The following is a 25,943-nucleotide window of genomic DNA, read 5'->3' as shown; positions in this document are numbered from 1 at the left end:
TGACTAAGGCATAGCAGTGAAAATTGGCAAGTCTTGTTCTGTGTAGACTTAGATGACTTCAAGAAAATAGTTTATTTGCCTTATTTGATCAATGAAATCAACATTGGTAGTGGCAATGAGGTCTTATTCTTTAATATTTTAGAAGTGAAAGGCACGGAAGGTAGTACTTACCGATCAGATCTGAGTCTGTCTCAGATCTATGTAGTTGTTACAGTCGTCTACCTAAGAGTTACTATTAGAATATGAAAAAAAATTGTGACAGATTAAACCATATGAAATTCTTTAATTTTGTTTTCTCCACTTCAGGCTCTTGGTATGACATCTTCCCAGGACAGAGCAATCATCAAAAAAAAGCTAAAGGAAATGAAAGCATCCTTGGAGAAGGCTCGCAAAGCTCAAGAGAAAATGGAAAAGCAAAGGGAAAAGCTTCGGAAGAAGGAACAAGAGCAACTGCAGAGGAGATCGAAGAAAACAGACAAGTGTTCATCAGATGCAACAGAGGGCACTAATGAGCAGTGATAAGGAGAAGTGCGGCTGTGTTCAGAAAGTGGAGGCACGTCAAGGGAAGAGGAACTCATATCCACTGGTGCCCCTTCAGCTTTGTTGTATTCATCACCCAAGATCGTGTACAGAGAAATGGGGCTATACATAGAATGACTAGGGAAATTTATATTGTGTAGTTTTCTTTTCCCGCATATCCAGTTCACGCTTGTTGTTGTTGCCATGTGAAACAACCCCAGCCCTTCGGTTTGTTTTGTTCTTGCTGACAGCTAACAGATTTCATATTTGTGTGGTGGTGTTTCCTTCCAAACTACTCTTCTCTATTGAGCTGTGTGTGTTTGGTCACTTCAATAACCAGCATGATGCCAAGGAGCATGGTCCATTGCTTCACCTCTTCTGAATAGGATGGCCAGTCAATATAATCGGTGAACATTTCTTCAGCTGGGTAAAAGGAGTTGTGCTCTGTCTGATAAGACTTGACTTCACTTTCTAACTGGAAGTTCACCTTCTTTACAGTGTTTGGATACTCAGTTCCATCTGCTGGAGTAAGTTTCATCCTGTGTCAGTAACTTTAAGCGACACTGCTCGGGAAACACAACTGTTCAATGACTTCTTCTTATACACTGGAGATAAGACAGGAGAGTCAATATTCCCCCTGGGTAAAAGACAGGAGGTGAAACTCTTTCTGTTAACTGTACAATAGTTAATCCAGGAAGGAGGCAAAGCCTTAAATGGTTATGTGGGTTTACACAGAAATCTGAGGATAACATTTATCCTTTAGATATCTGAGCAAGGATAAATTTCTAACTAGAGCACAGCGTATATATCTGTATAAATTTCATTGTGCTCCCCGTGTGTAGGCAACTTTCTTATAGCACACTTTCTTTTTCATGTGTTTTGAACAGGAAACTAGGTTTATTTTGTTTTGAGGTTTTGGGGTTTTTTTCTAGGAAAAACACCACATCTTCAGATTCATTCTCCAACAAGCATTGGAAGACTAAGCTTTGTGCTCTGCTATTATGAAGCTGTTGTTAGAAACAATTATCTGACTTGAGTCTGCTAAAGATTTCTATTTTTTACAGAACTGCACTTTAAAAAGAGGAAGACGAGTGATTCTGGTTAAAATTAAATTCAGTACATTGCTTTTAAGGTCAGTGCTGCCATGGAGATGATGGTTACTAAGTCCAAAGCTCCCACATTTTAACTGCTTTGATTGATGTGTTTAAAGAATATCCCCACCAAAACCTGCATTTTGGGGCATTGGCTGTAGAATGTTGGCTTAGCAGTGGTCATATTATATCTTTCAGAGATTCCCGTGGTGCGTGAGGCCATCGGTGAAGCCTGCTTTGTAGTTTTGACTATGACAAACAGAAGCAGTGTAGGGTGTTACTGCCTCTTAAGAGCAGTATTAAACTATACAGTATTTCTTCAAAAGAATGGGGAGACAACAGGCAAATCTCCACGATGAGAAGCTGGGGGGTATTAGCTTTACAGTTGAAGCTAACTGTGTAGCAATTGAGGAGCGCCACTTCCCATTCATGCATCCTGGAAGTGGCAGTCTTCATCTGGTCGTGCCAACCCATATATTGTTTTAGATGGTGACACAAAGTTAGAATCTTGAACTTAAAAACATGCCAGCCTGAAATTGCAAATACCGAATTCTTTTGAAGAAAACGTCTGTTTTAGTTTGGCTTGGCTTCTCTTCTGCTCTGTACTTTGCAGCATTCAGATTGTTTCTGCAAAGTTCTCTGAAGCTCAGGTTTGAAACACTTGAGGTGCACTGCTTATAGTTACATTTCTTTTGATTCTAATCATTTCTTTGACATATAAAATGGTCTATAAACTGAGAGAGTGTAGTTCATTCAAAATTAATACACAGCAGATCTACTTAGCATTAGCTTTATTTTTCCTTCCAAATCCAATTTCTACAAGTTTTTGATGTATATTTTATTCAGCTCTAAAACTGAAATTGCCATAAACGATACTTTCTGGTATTTCTAAAGGCTTGCGATATTTTTCTTGAGATAGACCACTGGCAGAAAAATACACCTGCTAACAAAAATTACACATTGCAGTAAATCTTTCTGTGCTCTTTATAGGAGAAAAATTATACAAATGTTTAACAGCCTCATAAAACTAGCATTCTTTGAGTAAGAGAAGTTATCTGGAAGAAACTGGAAATTTAATCTCTTAAATACAATGTTGATAAATGCATTTGATGATGATTTTCTTTTTAAGTTATGTTTACACTGTAGTAATGTTTAAGTGGTTGTATATAGTAATCTCAGGTGGTGTCCCCATTTTATGTTCTTTGTTTTCTTAGAAACCTGAGCAGACTGCTTGACTTGAGTTTTCATTTTTGTTGCTTAGAACAGTGCCTAGTTAATCTCTTTGTAAATTGTGTTCTTATTCTGCAGAATAACTAATTCCACTTAAGTCCTTTAAGTATTCAGGGGATTTTTACTGCTTTGTGATAATGTAATTTTGTTATTCTCAGACTACAAGAAACAAAAACAAAAACCTAACTTAAAAAAATAGTAGCTTAAATTTCAAATAAAACTATTAAAATGCATTTTGATCAACATGTGAAAACTAAGCAAACAGAACAATGTCAAGAATTTTGCTCTTCTTTCTGTGATAAAAGAGATTTATGTGGTTCCTTTTATTAAATATGGCAACTCGATCTTGGGATGTGTAGACATGTCACTGGATAACAGACATAAAGCATAGTTTGAAACTTTTCTTGCTGTTCTACAGGATCTTTAAAATTGTGTTGCATTTTTTCCCCTTGTATTGTGTAATGGCATATGAAACAAAAGATGGATGTCTCATCATTCTTAACCCAAACTTCCTGTAAACCAGTGCTAAGTCAGAGTAATATGGGGTTTGATGTAATAAGAAGAAACAAATTTCTGGGCTAAATGACTTGGCAGACTTTCTCATTTGGCTCACCGGTAGGTGTACTTGTTGCCTACTTTGTGTATTTATTTCTGGAGCTAAAGCTGTTTTGATTAGTCTGACTTGCCTGGCCACCATTAAACTGCTGTGCAGGCAGCGTGGTGGTTCCATCCGCTTGTGTCATCATTACAGCCAGGTGACCACAGCAGGCTGATGAAGTTATTTGCTCTCTGGTTTGGGTGGTAGGCCAGTTCTGTAAACTCTAGTTTCTGTTCATTGCTGCAGTATTGCCAGGTTGTGAATATACTGAGCCTCTAAAAAGGTGAAGAAAGGACAGTTAGCAAAAAATGGAACTCAGAAACAGAAAATAAAAGATACAACACTGCAAGTTACTTTAGTCCGGAAAAATCTATTATTATACTGACATTGTGAAGGAAGTTGTACCTCCTTGCTCTGTTCAAATCAGCCAAATATACTGACATTAGTTGGTTTCAGCTTGTATTCTCCCGTGTGGTGGGTTCCTGCACCCATGCAACTTCCATGTCAAAACTCCCAATTTAGTTTCAGTCTGCCTAGGGAGATCAGGACCAGGGTGTAAGGAAGGAGCAGAGCTCATTCACTGCAGTGCACAGAGATTGCCCACTGCTGTTTGCACTTCACCCCCTGCTCTGAGCAGGTCTGGTGGGGGTTGTTGTAAGTGGAGCTAGTTCTAGATCATGGGTTAGAATTGCACAGTGGAACAGAAACCAGTAATAAAACGCTGGACAGAGTTGGCTTGTATTTCAGTGTATTTCAGTGTATACAAATACTTTTGTATTTTTTTAACTTCTTAAATTTTTTTTGCAGTGGCATCTGTTGTGCTGTGACTGTAGTCTGCTGCAGGGATACTACAACAATCGAGCTTCACTAGAATTACTGAGCAGCTTTCCTTTGAAACTTGCCAGCCCTCAGCTCTCATTAACGCTGAGCATTAGGGTTGTGTTTGATGCTGAGCATTAGGGTTCCTCATACTTCATTGCTTCCATCAAGGCCTCCTCTCCTCCTGAGCTGCTCCACCTTCACCTCCTGGCTCACAGACTGGCAAGTAAGAGGTGGGCAATGATATATCATTTTTGAGAATTAATTGTGTTTCACTTCTAAGAGAAAGAATGCCACTTGCTAATAGTGCAGAATCCATTTCTACAGTAGTAAGGAAGAGGATCCTCATTTACTTGAGTGCCTGTATTCTAGGAATTTTCTGCTTTTAATCCCAATTTTGATTTCTATTGTAGCGCTTTCAGCAGTTTGTTTTTGAGCAGGATAACAGGTGTCATCCAAGGCAACTTGCCCGCTCACCACAGAGGAGTGTGGGTCATCTGCACATAGCACAGTCCCTTTTGTTAGCCTCCTCTATGGATTTCACTGTACCTTTTCCACCTCTAAAACTGATTTTTCAAAGCTGTGACACCTTAGTCATGACACTGAGCCCTCCAATCCCTCAATATAAAATGGGCTTTCTGCTCCTAACCGGCCGTACTAACTGGTACTTCTACTCTCAGCATTAAGTAATTATTTTAAAAAGGCACATCGTACAGGAAGGTTTGGCTGTAGTGCCTTGGTCTGCCTGTTTCTTTGGGAAGAGTGGACTGTGTTAAGAACAAGCTGTAGGGTTTGTGAAACTTGCAGCGTTAGGCGGGTCTCTTCTTCCAGAGAGGTGAGGAGGGCTCACAGTTCATGAGATCGGATCCAACCCACATAAACCAGGACCCTGGGTCTCCTGATGGGTTTCCAATGGGAGGTTTGCTGCTGACACCGGTGGAAGTGGATTTGGGCCCCAATGTAGAAATGTCTGAAGGAAAGGAGGATCACAGGACACCAGACATAAGGAATAACCAGCCTGTTTGGAAGTGGAGAGTGCACAGTGAACCTCTTCTGACTATACTTTCCCATATACATTTATTGTCTGAACAACTGCTTTCATATTTCCCAGTCATGTTGTGATGGTATCTCACTGGTCACTGACATGTGTTACACATATTGCTAGAAGACCAGGCAGCTAAAAGACTAAAATGCACTGTGCTAACTGTAAAAATTGGCTTCTTACATCGTTTCTTTTTATATGGTTAAAGAGATGGTTGCGCTCCAGATTTTTTCATTTTTCTTGTCTTTTTTTAAAGAGATCAAATGTATATGAAGTGCATGTTATCCTGAACTTTTTGTTTGTACATGTTGATGTCTGATCACCTGCATGAAGGACACAGTAGTGCCATGTCTGAGCTTGTTCTCTTGTGCTTGGTTGATATGAACTTCTCTAGATTGTTGAGTTTTCCCCAAGATAACTTTGGTTAATATTTAGTTATTGGGAGACATCAAAACAAAACATCATGGTGGCCCTTTGTTTTCTTACAGTTTAAATACAAACAACAAAGCCTTGTGGTTTAATTTGTTAGTGTAAATAAATTTCTTGCCAATGAGTATTATTGTTGTTAGACAACGAATGCAATAAAATGAGAAATCCTGAATCTTTATTAGAATTTGTATCGAGTCCTCACTTTTCTGACCATTTGTTGGTCATTCCAGAAGAAATATTAAATGGTGAGCACAACTGGACAGCTGCATGGGCCAGACTGGGGGGTGGGGTTGGATATGGACCTTGCCCTGCTTGTTCTTTCCTTCCTTCTGCTCAAAGATTATTTTAATCCTAGCTCGTGGCCAAATTGGCATGATTCACAGGCCTCCAAGTGGGTCTCATTTACAATCTGTAATTATGTGAAAAGAAGTGAAAAAAAAAAGAGTAAGGAAAGAGAATTACTCTTTTTTTCATATGCCAATGAAATGTAGAGTGCAATCTTTTGCTGCAGGTTGATGTAAAAATAGGCTACTTTCACACTGATACTGGTCACTGTTTGTTTAAAAGACTTGAATTAGTTTTGGTATATAAAAAAATTTACCGTTTTATATTTAAGTGTAGCTTAGTTACAACAGGCACTTTATACACTCAAAGTACAGCAGTTCTTCTACTGAACATATTTAATATGTCTTTATTTATTTGATTTTAGTAGAGGATTAAATAAAGGAAAAGCAGAGGGTGCAGACTGTCCAATTTGTGTAGTCATTTCAGTGGATTTACATCTGACAGAATCTAGGCCAAATACTCTGCACTTAATCTGTTTAACCCAGTTTGCGTTTCCCAACAACTGAATCATAAACCTTACTTTCTGCTAATATGGCCACCACCTGCAAGAAGATAAAAAGAATCCTCAATCCATAAAATTATTATCTTAATTAAAGGAGATATACTAAGGAGGTTCCAAGTCCACAATTGACATGTAAAATGTGTCTCCTCAACAGCTTCCTAAGCCATCTATACATACATTTTTCTTGTCTGTGCAAGTTGTCCCAGCTGCAGTTTGGTTTCTGAAATACCCAGAACTGCTCCAGTCTCTGCAGCTTGTTAAAGATCATGTGTTATGCCCTCCTCCAGGTTGCAAGCATGGATTTTCCCTATGCAGGTTACGTTGTGATTGAGAGGCCAGGCTTGAGCTGCATCTTCCACCACTGCTGTTTCTGCACTGAGGCCTCCAGTGCGTTTATGAAGTGGTGATGTCATGCCAAGAGGTGGAAGCTGTACCCCAGTATGGCTCTTGCTGTCTCTGTCCTGCTCAGCATCACTTGAATGAACAGTGGCCCAGCTTCAATTCCCGCCTCTGCACTGCAATGCTGGGATACCTGTAGAGAAGGTTGGCAATGGGCTTCCAGTCGTCCTCACCTCAGGTTAAAATTCAAAATGTTACATCAAGTACCTACAATCTCTCTCCTCTCAAATGTTGTGAGAAAAGATAAGGCACATCACTTGTCTATGCTTCAGTCTGCAGGCAGACCGATGGGAAAGCCTTCAGCACAGGAGTTATTTAGAACAGAAAAAAAGCCAGTGATGAGTGAAGACAATCTTTATTTTCTGAAAGGCTAAAACCAACAAAAAAGTAAAAGTTTGACAAGATCCAACAATGTGTGGATTTGCTTATTTGAAGATGTTTTAAGCCACTGCAGAATTTGAAGTTAATGTTTTTATGGGTTACTTCTGCCACTGCTGAGGGAAATGGTTATTGCATTTCTGCAAACACAGAGTAAATCCAGGACCAGCAGAGTGGCTGATCAGCATTTCAGTGTGTTACTGCCACTAATGCGTGATATAATTCTTTAGGAGATGGCACTTTAGAACAAATAGTGGCACAATCCTAAAATAACCACTTTAGAATGCTTGTGCAGACTGTTGATGGGTAATCATGAACAAGTTAATAGCCCAACCTCTCATTGCTGTGAGAACTTTCTTCAGAGCAGTCCTTTCAGCTTGGGCTCTGGGAATGGCGTCTGTTCCTCAAGACTGAAAATGGATTACACGTTCCTGTAGGAAAGTACACCACTTCCAAGGGAAGCTGAAAGTGTCCCGCAGGGAGAGAAGTTGCTAAGGAGCAAGTAGCAAAGCCAGGGTTAGGTAATGCCAAAGGCAAGTACAGCAAAGGGATGAGACAAAAGCCGTCCTCATTCAAGGCCAGCTCTACTCTGTGGCAGGGCTGCACGCCATGGTCAGCAAAACTGTGATCCAAATGGTTGAGTCCTTGTCACCAAAGCCTTTGTGAGCAGACAGTGAAGCCTGGGCTGCCCTCAAGTCTTTTGTGAGCGTTTTGGAGAGGAGCTGTGAACGCAGTTTGTGCACAGACCTGCTCATGCAGGGCCACCACCAAGAGACAAGTCAATTAGCCACGCAGTTAACTAATGCTCAAGTCTCCCCTTCTGGCCATCGGTAACCCCTGCAGCATGTGCCATTTGTACATGCATGTGAAAGAGCTTTCTACCATGGCAGCAGGGGGAAGCTGCTGGCATCAGGAAGAGCACAGTGACTGAGCCAAACATGCCCACTGGCTCAGTTCTTCAACCTCACAGAACTTCTTTGTGCCCAGGGACTTGCCTTACACCAAGCAGGGTCTGTTCCAGCGAGCTTGGGGCAGCACAGGGTGCAGCAGATGCTTTTTGGGGGCAGGAGATGGGTGATGTGGCAAGACCCACAGCTGTGCACAGGAAGGGGGATGACATCATCCCTCCTGTACAGCAACACTGCCTCAGCCACGAGCCCTGGCACGGACTCCTTGCTCTGGTTAGAGCTGTCCCTTTCCGTCAGGAAAGGAGTGGCAGATCTTCTCCTACCAGTGGATGAAAGCCATTAGGCTTGTTAGAAAGGAAGACAGCAGGAGCCAAGAGGTGTCAGTACACACATTTGTTCTTCAGGGCCACTGCTCACCCAAACGTCAGCCTGCAGTACTGCCTCCTCTCAGCCAGAATGGGAAAATCCAGAGGATGGTTTGCACATACTCTGCCTCCTGCCTCAGTGTTTGAGCCACTACAGAGTGGGTTATTTTCTCTATCTTGTAGGCACAAGTACTCCTGTGTTTTCAAAGTACTGGACTTTCCGTGCACTCTCCAGACTGGAGGGGCTGTGGCTGGTGGTGGAGCAGACTGCAGGAGGGAAGAGCAAAGCTAGCATAGCAATTGGCACCCCAGGGACTGGCTCTCTCTCCTCCCAGGCTCGCCCTTCAGGAGCAGCCTGTCTTTTTTCTCCATACAATGGGAGAAGGACTGTAGTGAGGAAAAGCTACTGCATCAGCTGAAGTATACAGAGGGGCTGGCAGCCCTGGGGAGGTCTGTCTGGTGGCAGCATTTGGAGGGGTTGCCAAGATGCTGAGAAGGGCCACGGGCAGCACAGCAGCAACCCCTGCAGGAGAGCCACCACAGGTAACACAGAACCTTAAGCTGGATGTCAGCATCTCACAAAACTGGAGGGCTGATCACAGCTGGGAACTCGGAAGGACAAAAAGAGCAGCAGGAGCTGCTCTGTGGGTAAGGATATCTACACTAATGCAAGAAGAGCTCACTCCATGAGCAGGAAACCAAGTGGTGGCCAAAACAGGGGTTTCTGGCATCTTGCTGTGCACACTGGAGAGCACCAAACTGATTTCCGGCTTCAAAGGACATTCCGTTCAGTTCACTGAAAGTGACTACTAACACTATTCCAAAACCACCAGCTGATGGAAACCTGGGTAGGCTGTTTAGCAGTGTGAGACATTATCAGTAGCTGATGCTAGATAAACAGGAAGGGGTGCCTGCTGCACAGTAGCACAGTGGGAATCGGCTCCGGACCGACTGAAGATAAACACACAAAGTGTGACCAAGGCTTGAGGATAGTCACTGTGGCAAAGTGTCTGGAAATGCTCCCTTTTCTGTGACAGACAACAGTAATTGCTAATGCACTCCTCAATGAAGGTGCTCAGGACATGTTTCCCACTCTTTAAGAGTAAAAAAAGCTTTTTTAAACTCCCTTTGGAAGACTCAGTAAGAAACCATTCTGAAGTGATACCCTACTCTTTTCTCAATAGAATTAAGAAAAATTTAGGAACCTGAAGTAATGTTAGGAAATGGCTTGAAGGGGGAAGGGGAAGTGGATGAAACTGAAATAACATTTATTCACCTTCCAGTTATTCTGGATGCATTAGGGAAAGCCAATAGGCAGATTCAGAAGAAGACCCACTCACACAGTCCCTGGGAAGGCCCAGGGGTCAGTCACAATAACACACACCACACTGGTAGTCAACAATTCTTATTTACAAAATCAGTTTTCTCATGGGGAAAAAAAAAAAAAACCCAACCAAAAAACCAAAACAAAATCCAGCCAGCAGAGATGAGTTCAGTGTCTGACAGTTTAGTCATTTGCAATCTGAAACTGAACTTCAAGGTAACCCTTTGTTACTGATATGGGGTCCTCCCCATTACACAAATAAACTAATTTCTCACCTTCAATTACATTTCCTTCACTATTGTGTAGAAGTCTCATTTTGGAGAGGAAGGCTAAAATACATCTCTATTACTGCAGTTAACCTTTATTGGAACAGTCTCGTTGTTAGCAAATCTAGCAGAAACTGAGTTCCCAAGGAATTAAATCCTTTCCACTGCAGCAGATCTTACCCATGACGAGCTATAGCTCACAGTAGAGGGCTCTGTGGTAGACTGTGCCAATGAGCAGTTTTCCCTCGTAGATGGCTGCCACTGAGCTCCCCTGCAGCACAGAGCCGTTGTCAGCGTAGACGCGCGTCACCACAGGCTCCTCTGAGAGGATGTTCTGGATGCGCAGAACCTGCCAGAGGGGGAGGATACATCTACTGAAATGGCCGTAGGTGGAAATGTTCCATGTATGCAGGGAACATCAGCATGTTAAACAAACTAGTTAGGGTGATCAGCTGCTGATAATTACAGCCATGTGATTCCTGTGATAGGGCCTTCAGGGAAGCACAGTCCATGAAGACTGAGTTTGGGGGTTTTTTTAAGTGGTTGTGCAACAGAGACCCCCTGTCTGTAAGGAAGGCAGTCATCCCCACTCCAAGGAATGTGCATAGTTTTTCCCTGCTGAAGAGTTAGTTAATATCTTCTTATTTTCATGCTTTTTCCAGACAGAATAAACAAATGCCTGGTACCATAAGTCTACTACTATTGAACATGGTAATTTTGAGAAGTGTCTTACAGGGTGCTTCAGACAAGGCTGAAATCAAATGGACACCAACCAGCCAGCTGCACTTGTGGCCACTATTACCCTGAGGCCAGTACCTCACTGATTTCAGAAGGAAAGAAGAATTACAGTGTCACCTACTGATGAATCACATTTGCCCTGATTAATCATTACTGTGCAAACGTTTCTGGTCACGCTTTGCACTCACTCAATCATGTTTAGTTTGGCAAAGATGTGCTGGCTCGGTAATTAATGCAGTTCATCAGAATCTAGGTGTGGCCACAGCTGCACAGAAAGCAGCCTGAGGAGTCCAAAGTGACTGAGCTACTGGGTGGAAAGTACTCAGCTGTCACCCGAGGATCTGAACAGGTGTTTGTTAGTGAGTATATGCTGTTCGGGCTTCCACTTGAAAGCAGAAGCCAGCTTGGTCTTTGCTTTCACAAAGGCTGGCCAGGCCCTTCTCTATGTAATGCAGTTACGTTATACCAGGGTGATTTGAACAAAACAATTTTTTGGCACAGATACAGCCAAGAGACCAGTGATGTCTCTCTCAAGAGGCACCTCAGAGGCAGGAGGATTTTCAGGATCATAGTAGAACAGCTTCATCCCATTGGGATGACATCCTGTCCAGATGTCTCCAGTGTGAGGTTCAATAGACAAGTTATCGACCAGAGTGTCCAGCTGCAGTGTCTATCCAACACAAAGCAAAAACAAGAAGTTAAAGCTATCAGAAGTCCTGGAAGTAAACTACAACATAATGAATAGACTTGTCCAAGACTCTCACCTGACATCTTAGATTTATTTTTAAGAAATATTTTCTCCCCCAGTATTGTTTTTCTTTTCCCCTGATATGCATCATCCCCACCTCTACACCATGAGAAACCTGCTTGCTGCTCTGAGCTTCCCCTATCAGCTCATTCACACCTACATGTTTGTTGATTGCTTCAGTTCTTTGTGCTCTGACCCACACTGCCTGAGGCAGACTTCCACTGTGGCTCAACAGCAGGCCCAAGGATTCCTCTCTGGCTGCTGGAGGGAGGGTGGAAGACCTGAAGCTCTGTAATAGGGCACACAGCACCTCTGCAACCCCACAGCAGGAGCCACCCAGACCAGAACTTTACACACAATCATGTTGACATCTCAAGCATTCATGGGGACTGTTCTGTCCAAAATTCACATTTGTCTCTTTTTTATAGAACAGCAGCATCTTACCTTCACGTGAGTTAAATTCCAGTTAGTGTGTTTTTCCATAACATGAACACTATGATCAAATACATCTGCAACATAGATGTACCTTCAAAAGAAAGCAAAGCACCTCTCAGCAATGTATATGAGTAAGAAGACACGAAAACCAGACAGTTCCTTCTGTGCAAGCCCAGCTCTTCCCATGAGGAATGTCAGCCCACAGTTCTCACACAGCAACAGACATTGCAAGCAGGCCACAGGGCACTGAGATGCTAATGTAGCTTCACACTGTGCCAGTTCTTCTATTGCAACACCAAAACAGACCTTGGAACTAGAAATCCCCAGTTATGCCTTTTTTTTTTTTTTTAATTTAAGATCACCTGTCCACACCACAGGACTGGTTGATTCGGTCACACGGACTTTAGGACGGTAGAACGTTCCCCACTTGCAGAAACTCTGCCCTGTTAATCCCTGCAAGCAATACAGACAAACTCCTGTATCGGCTGCTTTAAACGCAGCAACCTTTGATCTTACTGCCCATAAACAACGATGCAAAGGAGCAAACATTGCTGCTGAACACCAACACACGCAGCCCCGTGCTGCAATCACTCTGTACTACTTACACTGCACAGGCAGCACCTTGCCCTATATGAACCAGCTTAGACACCTGACCACGGAGGTACCATATGTACAAATCAGGATCTCTGGATTCTTCTGTGTGATCAAACAAAATCTAAGGTAAGGAGAAACTTACTTTCTATCAGGTGAAATGTTAATTCCATTGGCTGAACAAAAGCCAGTTGCCACTTCCTTAACTTCTTTTGGACTGTAGTAAACAACATTTGACCAAGTTAAACCCAAGAACACCTCTAAGAACATCAAGATGAAGTCGGTGAAGTAGTGGTCATTGGTAGCATAGAAACTATCTGGCCCCATGGCTACTATATCATTCACACTAAAAAAAAAAAAACAAAAATAAAAAGAAATGGAGAAAGTTAAATAAAATAATGAAATGAGACGTATGAAGAAACATTTTAGGACTGCCCAGAATCCAGGCAGGACATTGTCATCCCACAGACATAAGGGTGCTGCAATTAGAGATGGTACTGCAGATAGACACTGAGCTATTTAGATCCTTTTTACTCCTTTTTCTTTTTTTTTTTTTTTTTTGCGTGAGCCAGGACTGTGCAGTGCTGAGACCTGAACAGGACCATACGGCATCAACTAGAAATCTAGCTGCCTGTCCATAAGCCCATGGAAATTCTTCTCTCTTTTCATTATGCTCAAGTGAAAAACCGAGAACAGGCAGATGCTGTGACAACTTTATCAATCTGGTTCTGTTTATCTTACAATCATTTTGCAGTAGGACAGACCAAGAAAATTTTGTATTGAAAAAAAAAGAAAAAAAGACAAAGCTAAATCTATGTTTATTTTTACAGTGTAGCATAGCAAATTCAGAATAATAAAACATCTGGAGATTCATATCTGCAATGACCTAAGAGTGGGCTACATGAAAGAAGGAGAAATGGATGCTAAGCTAATTCACTGCCATCAATCACAGCAGTGCTTAAGACTAGTTGAGTGAGACAACTATTAAAAATCTAATTTGCAGAAGAGATTGGAGAAACATTGCTTTTGATTACATAGATAAGAAGTAATCAATAAGAGAAACAGGGATGTGGGTTAAAGGGGAAATATCACATATTAATAATACCTTAAAACCAAAAATCATCCTACATTGGATGCCTGTTCTGGAGGAAGATGGTACGTGGGTCCCATACCTTGCCAGAAGATCATGTTGAATGGTTTTCAGGTGTAAAAGAGAATTGTCATCTTCTACAAATTTAAACAATTCTACTGTGCTCTTCTGATGGGGATGGTTCACAACAAAGAGGTACACGGTGTCATCTTAAAAAAAGAAATGGAAACAGTTGAATTCTCTGCAGCAGCTTTCATGGCTGAGCACCCCCAGTGCTGATGCAGCCTCTAGTACAGAGCACATGCCAAGTTTGGTGCATTTGTGTCAGGGCTCTTCAGAGGCAGAAGGGACAAGTATCCATGTACTGCAGAATGCATCTGCAACAAGGTCCAGATCTCCAGATACATTTCTCCCAGCCTCACTCAGGGACCTGCTGGGTAAACTACATGTTTGGTATTTCTATCAAGGAAGAAAGAAATCACAACCTCATCCTTGTGCCTAAGCCAGTGGGTTTTGCAACCTGTGAAACAGCCTCAGTCAACTGGAAGAAGGATCTATGGCCCAGCCAGTTCGGGTTCTTTGGTTTGTTTATTACATCCTCTGAGAAAGCAGAAGGAGCTCCTGTACCCTGTGTAAGGCTGCAGCCCTTCTGCCCAGCCCTTCTGGTAAGACCCTCATAAGACACCACTGATTTCTCCAACACCTTCCCTTAAAGGGTGACTGTATCGAGACACAGGTCAAAGCTGCAGCAATGGTTCTCTTAATATCTGCAGACTTCTAATTGCCCTGCTAAAATCCCCAGTGAAAGGACAGGCAAAAAGATACTTTATTGGTAATCAGAACCTGACACAGGAGAACATATATTGGAGAGAAGAACCTGGCTTGGACAAAGAGTAACAGAGGTTTTGGTAATTTACAGAGACTTGATAATTTATTGTTTTGCCACAAAAGTTTCCACTCTGGGCACTACCAGTTGGTGAAGGATGTATCTCCTCAAAATACCTGAACCCAGTGTGAGACAGGTGTAAACTGGCAAAATACATTTTCTCTGGTTTTCAACTCAAACTTTTTCATGTTTCCTTTCCTTTTAATATACAGGACATCTTTCTGTTTCAGACAGACTGAGATTATGTGCAAGGTTGTTTTCTTTGATAGATGACATTTAGAAAATAGCCCAACAAAGACAAAAACCCCCCAAACCCTTTTGTCTCCTTGCAAGAGCAAGCTATTGTGGGTGCTGCAAAGGGATTTCTGTTTGTGTTCTTTAGGACAATATTTGCCACCACCTCAAGCTGTTTACCTTTGTCTACATAGGTGCTGATTCCATGAGGGTTAAACGATGACAGATCAAACCCTCGGCTGATTCTCAGTTCCACTGCCTTGGGATAGTCTTCATTCAAATCCATCAAAAATATTTCACCTGTCTTGTCTGGAGCAAAGCTCTTTAATCCTGGATATTTCAAGCCCTATAGAATCAAAACATAAGAAAATTATTCCTGGATAAAAAGTAAACAGGAGCATCACAGGGCTGAAAATGCTGGAGTCTTGCTCTGACTCGCAAGAATACATCAGGATGTCTCCCTGCTTCAGCCTGCTGAGCCACAGTGGAGGTGGAGGGACCGGCCCTGCTCTCTCTAGCCAGCCCTCAGTCACAGTGCAAAGGGAGCAGCAAACCGTATGCAGGGTGCAAGGAGCCACGCCCAAGGCACCACAGCCCCCACCGCAGTCACACTCCGTGTGCCAAACCCCTCTACAAACTGACACTGTGGGGGAACCAGGCACCACTACAACATGGTAAAGCCATGGGGAACAGCAGCAGCACAACAGATCATGATTTCTTGAATGCATTTTGCAACATTTTCATTCCCTGGGTGTCCCTGGAACACGTAGATGAAAACATCAGCTTTTGTTTTAGAAAATGATCACCTGCCATCCTGATTGCAAAAGAAAGCTGGAAAACCTATGTCCTAAAGGCTAAAAAAAAAGTCAGGAACAACATAATCAACAAACAAAATCTGATTATTTTTTTTAATTTTGGAATTCAGACATCTTCTTAACATGGCAGAGGATTGACATTTCAACATTTCAATGAAGTATCATGAAAGAAAGTCAAGGTTACGTGGGCAGATAAGTCAGTGCAATATACATGCTTCAGAGCCACCAACACCACCTCTGTGTCAAGAAGTGCACTTGCTCAAGCAGAAGGGAATGACAGCTAAGCCAGCACAGGACTGGGCTGTTCTTAGGGAGCCAGTCAGACTTGTAGAAAAAAATTCTCCCTCCTGATATTTTCACCTATGGCTTCTGCAGGTAAGGAAGAAAGCAGGCCCCTGCATGGGAAGGTGCCATGGGCACTTACAGAGCTGATGAAAGCTAGTCCATTGGGAAGTATGTCGATGTCTTCGGAACCAGCTTCTGCAAAACAAAGATAAACAGGGTTTTTCAGGTGACATTAGATATTTCCCATTGAAAAAAAATCCTCTTTAGTACAATTCCAGCTCTCATGAATGCCCCTTTCTGAATAACTGAGCACGCAATGAAGTTCAGAGGAAAAGATCATTCTGTGTTAAAAGCGGTAGCAGAAGACAGCATGTCAGGTTAGGAAATAGTACTGCAGCTCACTTCATTTTTGGGGGCTTAGGGGTGCCCCTGCAGTGGCCAGGCAGCCTCTCACCCAGCTCCATGTGCCCCCGAACAGTGTGGGATGAATCACCAGGTTCTGACGACAATGTTCTGCAGCAATTAGCGTGGGCAATGAGAGTTCCAGGGGAGGACCATACCCATGACTCGGGCCTCAGGCTTGCATAAGGCAGCTCTGAGAATTGTGCACGCTAATTCTCCTGGTTGAGCTAGGACACTTCACGAAGATGGATTGCTAAATATTTAGTTAAAGCTCTCAAGTGTCAGAGAACCTACTATATCCATAACAGCTAAGGGCTTTAATAGTTAGAGCACACTTTTCACTGCAGGCAATCATTTCCAATATTACCAATTCCTGTATATCCTGTAATATTTTTCCCTGGTAGGAAAGAAGATAAAACAGAAGCCCTTTAGTGGAGAGGAACCAGAACCCCCAGTTCATCCATCCAGGAAAGTTTCTCCCCAGCTCAGACCTGGGAAGATGCAGTGGCACAACTTCTCACTGAGGGCCAGGGTCAGCACCTTCTCAGCCTCAGGAAACCCCTGCTCCACTCCATGACTCCAATAAGCAGAGCATCCCTGCCTTCTGAAGAGCAAAAGTTCTGAAGATTCATTTTGGGGGGAGACAGCCCACCCCTGGGTTTTTGTCTGAGTTTTCACTGGGCTCAGGCAGAAAGCCAACATCTGCACTGATGTGTCCAGAGACACAGTGTCCTCTACCAGGGGAGGTTTAGGTTAGATATTAAGAAGAAATTCTTTACAGAGAGGGTGATGGGCTGCCCAGGGAAGTGGAGGATTCTCCGTCCCTGGGGGTTTTTAAGAAGAGACTGGATGTGGCACTTAGTGCCATGGTCTAGTAACATGGCGGTAGTGGATCAAGGGTTGGACTTGATGATCTTGGAGGTCTTTTCATCCGTCTGATTCTATGATTCTATGACTTAGAGCCTGTATTTTCCAATTAAAGTTTTGAATTGGGGCTTTTCTTTTTACCTCAGCTTACAGTCTCATTTAAACCAGCAACTCCTTTTCTTTGCCTTAGTCTTTCCACGTCTGGGTTAATTTATAAAATGGAGTTAGTGGCGATTCTCCACTTCCCGGGATTGCTGGGAGGATAAAAGCACAAATAAATGCTGAGAGGCTCAATTGCCATGGTGACATGAGCTAGACAGACTGCTTTTGCTGGCAGCACACACTGGTGAGTGAATAAACAGAGATATAATCATTTATCGCTACTGAATCAGTGAGGCTGCCAAGTAGAAAGATGAGCAGGCTAATTGGGAGCAGATAATTAAAAACTACAAGTTTCCGGTGGAAGGAGAGCACTCAGAGCCCCACACCCAATTGCTTGTGAAGAAAGTGCCCAGCAAAGCACTTTTCAGGCACTTCATGGCCAGGTCCTGGTATGTGTGGAAGCGACTGAGTGCCATCAGAAGAGCAGTGAAATGCTGATTCAGCGCAACCCTGCTGAGCCAGCACCAGGGAGACAGTGAGGAGGGGATGGGGACACAGCCGGCCGCAGGGAAGCTCACTGGCTCTCCTGTGGGCCCCATTTTGGGAGGGCTGTTGCAGGTACTATATGGCATGAGAGAGATAGGAACTGATTTATTAGGTATCAGTTACCTGCAGGATATTGCTTAATTGTATCACTGAGCCCAGCTTGTCCATTCGATTATCTAAACAGGCAGCACTTAAAAAAAATTAACAAATATTGAGAAAAATTACTACCTACTCTAGAAATGCTGTTCTTTATTTTATCTTAGATTGATATATTCTGCAGGTGTATCTAACAATAAAAACCCCATCTGGATTTCATGTCCAAAAGCACGAGACTATTTTGCCTATATCCCAGGAATTGTTCCAGGATGAAAGTATTTCTGGCAACTTCTTCTGTAGCTTCTTGAACTTTAGGAATCAGAACAGGAGATATGGTTACTTTATTATAAACCAGTAACATGATTAGGCACCAATAAAAACCAGAACCTACTGTTTATTCTACAAATATAGCCTTTCCTACGTATTAGTGAATGAAGTTTTTTTGCAATCTTTTATTGGCTTGTTCAATGTTTGCATTTGTGCTTGCGTAGCACAGTATCTGAAAAGCAGAATAGATCAAAGTCTTAAAAATAGAGATACAGAAAAGATGAAATTGCAGAAAGAAAAGGGGATAGTTTAAGATTATTTTGCTCAGAGCTGATCCAGCCCTGGGACCTATGTGTCACTTAGGAGTTCAGAAGGACTGTTTTAAACATTAAAATAAAAACATAATGTTTATTCAACTTTATCATAGCACTTTAATGGAAAAAGGCCCAGGAGGGGTCCATGGAGAAAGGCATTCTTACACAAAGGCACCCACAGAAGCAATCTTACAGATCTGAGTACAGCAAACCCTCTAGTCTGAATAGTGCTACCTATGCAGCAACTAAGCTTTAGGGGTCCTTGATCTCCCTGAAAAATATAACCTCCCTAGTCATAGCAAATGAATTTTGGAAGATATTTGAGTGCACATGCCAACTTTTAAGTTTGCACAAATCCTTTGTTATTTCTCTTTCTGCCACATTGGACATGCTGAGTTAATTTCTGGCATATTAATTTTTCTAAAGAGCTGTAAACAACAGAGCAAAGGCAAGGCAAGGTGCAGAGCTCAGTGTGCAGGGACAGTGTTAGAGGAGCACAGCAAGAAGCAGAAATGAAGCTCTGTAAACTGATCCACTGCAACCTCCAAGCAGAGATGGGTTCTCAGAATTCACCTAATCTCTACGTAAATGTCAGGCACCGAAAACAAAATGCTGTTAGGAAATGAAATACAACTTTATTTTTCATTTCCAGCTTTATCCTTTCCTCAACACAATAATCATGTTGCAAAAAAGTCTTAAAAAGATTGCAACAGTGAAATGCTTAAAAGAATTATATTAATCACCATCAAAAAAGCATTATTCAGAATCTTGTATGAGTAAATTACAGCTCAATCTAGAAGACGTGGAATTTTTTTCAAATGCAATTCTGTACATAACCTCAGGCAAATGAACTCAGCATATACTCATTCGTGGCAGTAATTCGACTTTACAAAGATGCTTGAATCCTGACACAAGGAAGAAGCAAGATTTATGAAATCAACTCAGTGACTAAGCAAGCTCAAAGGCAAGGCTGTTAAAGCTCATCCAATGATGTTTTTACATATTCAAAATCCAAGCAAATTTCAAAAGAATTTAAGACATTTATGAAAACACTAAGGAGGGGAAAATCCCCACCATTAAGCTTAAAATTATTATTTGGGGAAAGGGAAACCCAAAAAAGCAATCAATTTCAAAGCTACCCATTTTATACACTGGTTATCCTAATCAGAGAGAAAAAAAAAACAAGACAGAAACACTGGTGTGTGCTAAACACATGATCCAAAGTACAAAGTCAACATTTCGGCCACTTTGTTAGCAAACATAACCCCTTGCTCTTTGAAACCACACAGCTGCATTGCACAACCACGCTGGGCTCCTGCCTGCCATTGGCACCATGCAGTACCAGCCAGCTCCTAAATCTCCACAAAATGCGGCACTAAGGCGGGCAATCCTGGCTGGCATTTAGCAGCCGCTCCTTCACCATATGCCTGTGGTCTTCTCCAAAAGCTTGCACCCTTGCAGCATGTTCTGTCTTCAAGATGTCACCACCGTCTGACAGACACCTGTAGGTACCTGCCTGAAGAGCCAACATGCCCTCATCTAAAAGCCAGATCATTTCCTAAGTGGCTCAGCAACGGAGAAGTGTTTGCAAGGTACTCAATTTCAAGAAAAGGAACAGAAACTTTAAATACCAAAGGCAAAAAGCATTATATCAAACTAGTTTTTCAGCACAATTTTCTTCCTGCGGTTTCTCCCTACCTCCAAGTCCGAGTAACAAATGAAAGTCAAATGAGCACTTTGTTTTTTGGGATCAGGCTTGGAAGCTGACTTTAAGAAGCAGTTACAAAATAAGGCTGGACAAAAGCAAGGCACTCAGTTATTTTAAGCACATACCGATTCCTTTAATGAGCCGGCAGTTCGGGAGTGTTACTGGGGCTACTTCCCGTGAAGCATTGAGTCTGTTCCTGCAAGAGAAAAGAGCAGGGTTAACAGCACACAGCCAGTTTTAAAACAGGTAACATTCCTAGTTTTTAGTTTTATTGTCTGCTCCATCGCAGTAACAAATCAGCCATAAGATACTGAATAGACAAACCCCAGAACTGCAGCAGCAAATGCTCCAAATCACTGTGGTAGTTACATTATGTCCAGGGATTAAGTGGTTGTTCCACACTGAGTAACTTCAGAAACTTGATTTTGTTCATGAGCGTCAGGAACAAGCTTTCATGGCCCACTCCAGCTCAGACAATAAAATAAGACAGCCAAATTTTCTTCAGGTTTCAGTCACTTAACTATAGTAGTATCCCACAGTTAGGACCAGCATTTCAGATGAGGAGAGGACGACCTTCTACTCCAACCCAACGGCTGTATTTGGTGACCATGCCACCAGCAGTTGCACCTTCCTCATTTCTTACTCCACATTCAAAGGTATTGATAGCACTGTTGCGAAGCAGGAGTACTCATTTCCTTACAACAAGCAGGACGTGGTAGTACAATTTTCAGCAATTACCCTGTCCCTTCTCCTTCTCTCCTGATACCACTCCAAGCATCGCTCTTCAGCAGTGCTTATTTCATTCACAAGTGCCCACAAAACTCAGTCTCTGTCTCATGCTTCACTGAACAAGCAGATACAGACAGGTACCTACACGAGTTCCTATTTCTCAATTTCCTCCATTCCAAGTTGTTTGCAAATCCTTATGAAAGACACCTCACTACCAGGATTGCTGTGTTTGACCACACTGGTCCACAGTGCCCTAAGAATATATATTGTATTTCTACATGAAAATGTCAGGGTAGAGTACTAGAATATTTCTTCTTTATTTTTTTTTTTTTTTTTTTCCCCCAGAAGAAAGCATTTAACCTAACATAGTTACTCCTTTGCATGTCTATCCTATGCATGTGTTGAGGCTATTGCTCCAACCACAGGAAATTCTGAACGCAAAGATCCCATAGCAAAACTTTGCCATGTTTATGTCATAGTTTTAGGCATAAACATAAACTAAACAGCAGTATCAGTCAGTGATATGAAAAGTATGTGCTACAGCTGAGCGTCGTATGGTATGTCAGTCCTGCTTGTTTTTAATCACTTAAAATATGAATTGCAAATTGCTTCAGTGCTGTATCATTGACATAGGTTGTTAACATAAGGCCAAAAGAAAAGATGAAAAAGGGTGAAAAGTGCAGAGGACAGCAAGGGAAAGGAACCAAGTTAAACCCTCCCAAGCCCTCTCTCTCCAGCCCAGGAGTCCTGCCAGAGAATTACACTGGCTCTCAGCTGACAAACAGCACAGGAGGAATATCCGCTCCCCCGTTGCCCACTGGCAACTTGGCACAGCCAAATCCACCAAGCACCCAAGGGTGGCTCAAGGCAATCCTGCCTGAAGTTTGCACTGCTGCCTGCTTAGGGCTTTTCCCTTCCCTGTTTTCATCAGCTTTTCCCAGGCAGGCTGCAAGCCACCCTGAGCCAAAAGCACAGCAGGAACTCAGCTAGCAGCCAGAGAGGGATGATGATATCCCGACAGCATTCCCAGGGAAACACTTCATGGGCTGGAATGAGAGTAATTCAAAAGGACACTAGTCACAAGGCTGCAGCACATATAGAGGCTTTTCCAAAATGTGTCAGTTTATCTACCTCACACAGCCTCAGCCACTCAGCCAGATGGCCTAGATAACTAACTGGCTGTACTAAGAACACAGGAGGCCTGCAATATATGGAGGATGCAACTTCAAAAAAAAGAAGGAACTTTTGCTACTTGGTGCAACCCCAATGCACGGCACCTTGTCCCACTGTTTCTCTTTCCAGTTTCAGTCCTATGCCCACTGTCCCACTTCATGGGACACAGAGGATAGGCCTTTCCTTCAGCAGGAACCAGTTGCATATTCAAAGACCTCTCTTTCAGTTTTCCCCATCTCTAGACTTACCAACCCTGGATTTTTGGGTTTTGGTTTTGAGGGGGTTTTTTTTGACAGGATTGCAAATCACTTCTTATTTTGGTTTAGGTCCCAATTCTTTTAAAACTGTCAGCATCTTTCTGGAAGTAGGCTGCTGTTTTGAACATAGTATGCAAGTTCAGTGCCCTATGGGTACAGTGTTACAAAATGATAACATTGCGTGTGAATATATAAATACATATGAACAATATCATATGCATATTGTTCTGAGGAAAACAGTAACACGCATTTTATAATTATATAGTTCACATTCACATTTTACAAATTAGCTCAGCGCTTTCTTCAGAGAATGAGCAGTTTAAAATGTTGATTGGGGAATTGGTGTCATTTCAGCTGGTAACACAGAACTTCACCTGTTTTATGCTGTATGTGTCACAAAATACGAAACTCAGAAGGAACTGCAAAGACTCTTTGCTGGATTTCTGCCTTCTGGGTGGGGAATGGATAACAGAGACACATAGCAAGAGCTAATTACCCACAGTTTCTCTTAAGTGTGTTAAATGACTTTTAGAGTACTTTATGAACTGAAGTTGTGTGTTTCCAAAGTCAGCAATCATCCTAAGACCTCTGCTATGCTGGAGTTTGCTGAAACACAGCACGCAGGAAAAACCCACAGAGAGCTACAGAGACAGGGGGGATCCTGTTTTTATCAGGAGATTATTCTTTACCAGATTTCCAATATTGCATTTGTTCATTCAGTTTGGGGGAGATGTGGGGACCGTTGCTCTCTACAGCCCTTTGAAATGTCTCACCCCAGTAAAGCCAGGGAATGTTTTCCGGCTCTGCCATCCCAGCTTGTGTGACTCCAGGGCAGGAGGGTTCTTCTACCGCTGTGGTTATCACTAATGCCTGAGGTGGATTTAGCGCAAGATGAAAACACATCTTTGTGAGGTACCTGGGTCCAGGCAGTATAGCCCTCCTTCTGTAATTACCTACAATTACCCAAAATTCAATTAGCTGGCTGTTGTTGCTTTGAAATCGAGCATTTGGAGTCCTTGTGAACATGAGCAAAATTACTTCTAACACAGTAATTCACCACCACTTTTCTGACCTGAAATGACCAGTTATGTGTTTGGTAGCTTTCAGGACAGAAACTGCTGTAACACCATGGCATGAGGATCATGATATGGCTGGGTATTTCAGCTACAGCGAGGTCATATCTTAGGATCACTGAAGCCTGTGCTCCGTCAGAGAAAGCCTCATGTACACAGGGGCTATTGTTATCCAGAGGTCAGCTTTGGTAGAAAGTAACACACGTTTCTGGCAAACTGATTTCCACTTACTGTTTGGCCAGTTGGTGGGAGATGAGGTAAATTCGCAGATATTGGGTTTTGATATACCCCGGTTAACTGCAGCCTCTGTAAAAACAGAGGTACTGGCCCCCTGCCCCAGGGCACCCTCTCCCTTTGGCCTCCTGGCTCCCAGCATCTTCCCAGGGAGAGTTTCACATCCTCCCACTGCAAAGGGCATTTCCATTGCACAAATGCTCCCGAAGTTAGTTTTTGAAGAAAGAGGATAAAAAAGGCATCGCAGTGCCTAGTTTTTCTCTGGGGAAAAACGGTTCCCTTGATAATGATGATGATAGCGATGGTGATGATAATGAAGAACCCTTCCCCTCTGGCTGCCACTGTACTTGTGCAAGTGCGGGTGTCCGCCGAAGTCGAGCCCCAGCCCGGGAGCTGCGGTGCCCGTCAGCTCGAAGAGCGGAGGGGAGCCCTGGTCGCCCCGCGCCCGCCTCAGCCCCGCGGCAGGACCCGGCTGCCGCCCCCCATCCCGCGGGCCACCCCCGTCCCGCACTGCCGGCACCGCGACCCGCCGCTCCGAAACCCCGCAGGGCGGATCCTACCGAAAGGCCAGCAGCCGCTCTGCCACCAGGGCTGCCGCTATCCCGACAAGAGCCACCGCCAGCAGCTTCCCCATGGCCGATCCCCGCTCCCGACTCTGCCCCGTCCCGACCCGTCCCGTCCCGCCCCGCCTGCCCGGGCCGCCCCCGGGGCCCGGCGCCGCGCTCCCGCCGGCAGCACCCTCCCATCCCATCGCCTCCTCGCCCCGCCCGGCCGTGCCCCGCACCCGCGGCACCGTCCTCCCGCCTCACGGCCATAGCGCCCGGGACGCGGGAGCCGGACAGCAGCCCTCTGGAGGCTCCGTGCTACAGCTCCCATGGGAAAGGCAGGTGGACCAAGTTCCAGCTCTGTTATTAAAAAAAAAAAAAAAAAGTGTTGTACAAAAATAAGTGTGTCTGACCAAGACTGTGCGATGCAGAATGTACAAGTACTCCGTGTACACCTCTAGGCTGAGATGTACATGCTAATACATGTCCACTAACAGTAAAGTTTCCCCCCAGAATGATGCTTCCTCCACTGCCATGCCCCCACCACAGCTTTCTCCTGTGTGCAGGACAAGGGCTACAGAATCCACCTTGGGGCTCCAGGGTTCCTCCATGAAGCAATCTGCTTTTGCATGATCTGCAGCACTGGCCTCCTTGGCCTTTTGCTTTTTTGGGGAACACACGTTAGCGGGTTAATGCCCTCCCTTAGCAGTTATCTTTCCCTTCCCTGCACAGCGAATGCCCTCACCTGCAAGGTTCACATTCCTTTGCACTTCCCTGAAAGTCTGAGCAATCACTAAAATGGTCTTCTCTGCTCTTCTTACCCTTGCCCTTGAGGCCAAGCAGATGCTCCACATTTAACAACATTTAAAGTAAAGCGTGCTGGAGAAGAGGAGGCCCCCTGAAATATCTTTTCTCTCCATTTTGCCATAACCCTTTTCCTTTATTGGGTCCTTGATTACTTTGGAATTATAGGTAGATGAGATTTTTTTTTTTTTTGGAGGAATACATGGGGTTGTTGTGACCAAAGTGCAGGACCCAGCACTTGGCCCATGTTGAACCTCATACCACTGGCTTCAGGCCATCAATCCAGCCTGTCCAGATCCCTCCACAGAGCCTTCCTACCCTCCAACAGATCAACACTTCTGCCCAACTTGGTGTCATCTGCAAACTGACTGAGAGTGCACTCAATTCCCTCTTCCAGATCATTGATAAAGGTATTCAACAGTACTGGCCCCAATACTGAGCCCTGGGGAATACCACTAGTGAATGGTCACCACCTGGATTTAACTCCATATACCACCACTCTCTGGGACTGGCCATCCAGCCAGTTTTTTACCCAGCCAACAGTGCACCCATCCAAGCCATGAGCACTTTCTCTAGGAGAATTCTATGGGAAATGATGTCAATAGCCTTAGGTAGGCACATCCACAGTCTTTCCCTTATCCACTAGGTGGGTCACCCTGTAATAGGAGGAGGCCAGGTTGGTCAAGTAGGATCTGCCTTTCACAAACCTATGCTGACTGTGCCTGATCCCCTGATTGTCCAGCACATGCTGCATGATGGCATTCAAGATGATCTGCTCTATGACCTTCC

General features: G+C 43.5%; 2 protein-coding genes across 6 annotated transcripts in view; one reads left to right on the top strand and one right to left on the bottom strand.

Annotated features, from left to right (window-relative positions):
• The window catches only part of PPP1R9A (protein phosphatase 1 regulatory subunit 9A), a 136,722-nt gene extending 130,810 nt beyond the window's left edge, over positions 1-5,912 (top strand). For all 5 annotated transcript variants that reach the window (XM_032676694.1, XM_032676712.1, XM_032676705.1 and 2 more), the window contains one exon: positions 307-5,912. In XM_032676694.1, coding sequence (XP_032532585.1) covers positions 307-519 — 213 coding nt within the window. In that variant the 3' untranslated portion in view covers positions 520-5,912. The remainder of the gene's footprint in view (positions 1-306) is intronic.
• A 1,401-nt stretch (positions 5,913-7,313) lies between these two features.
• Positions 7,314-24,492, bottom strand: LOC116781117 (serum paraoxonase/arylesterase 2). The gene is made up of 9 exons (XM_032676721.1): positions 24,366-24,492; positions 20,465-20,535; positions 16,177-16,232; positions 15,118-15,283; positions 13,900-14,026; positions 12,873-13,073; positions 12,146-12,227; positions 11,495-11,623; positions 7,314-10,564 (listed from the first exon to the last, which is right to left on the bottom strand). Exons 1-9 carry the CDS (start codon positions 24,437-24,439, stop codon positions 10,406-10,408), a joined length of 1,065 nt encoding a protein of 354 aa, XP_032532612.1. The 5' UTR covers positions 24,440-24,492; the 3' UTR covers positions 7,314-10,405.
• Positions 24,493-25,943: the final 1,451 nt, after the last annotated feature.

This window comes from Chiroxiphia lanceolata, chromosome 1 (assembly GCF_009829145.1).
Source record: "Chiroxiphia lanceolata isolate bChiLan1 chromosome 1, bChiLan1.pri, whole genome shotgun sequence".
NCBI classification, from domain to species: domain Eukaryota; kingdom Metazoa; phylum Chordata; class Aves; order Passeriformes; family Pipridae; genus Chiroxiphia; species Chiroxiphia lanceolata.
This window is presented reverse-complemented; position numbering and strand designations above follow the sequence as displayed.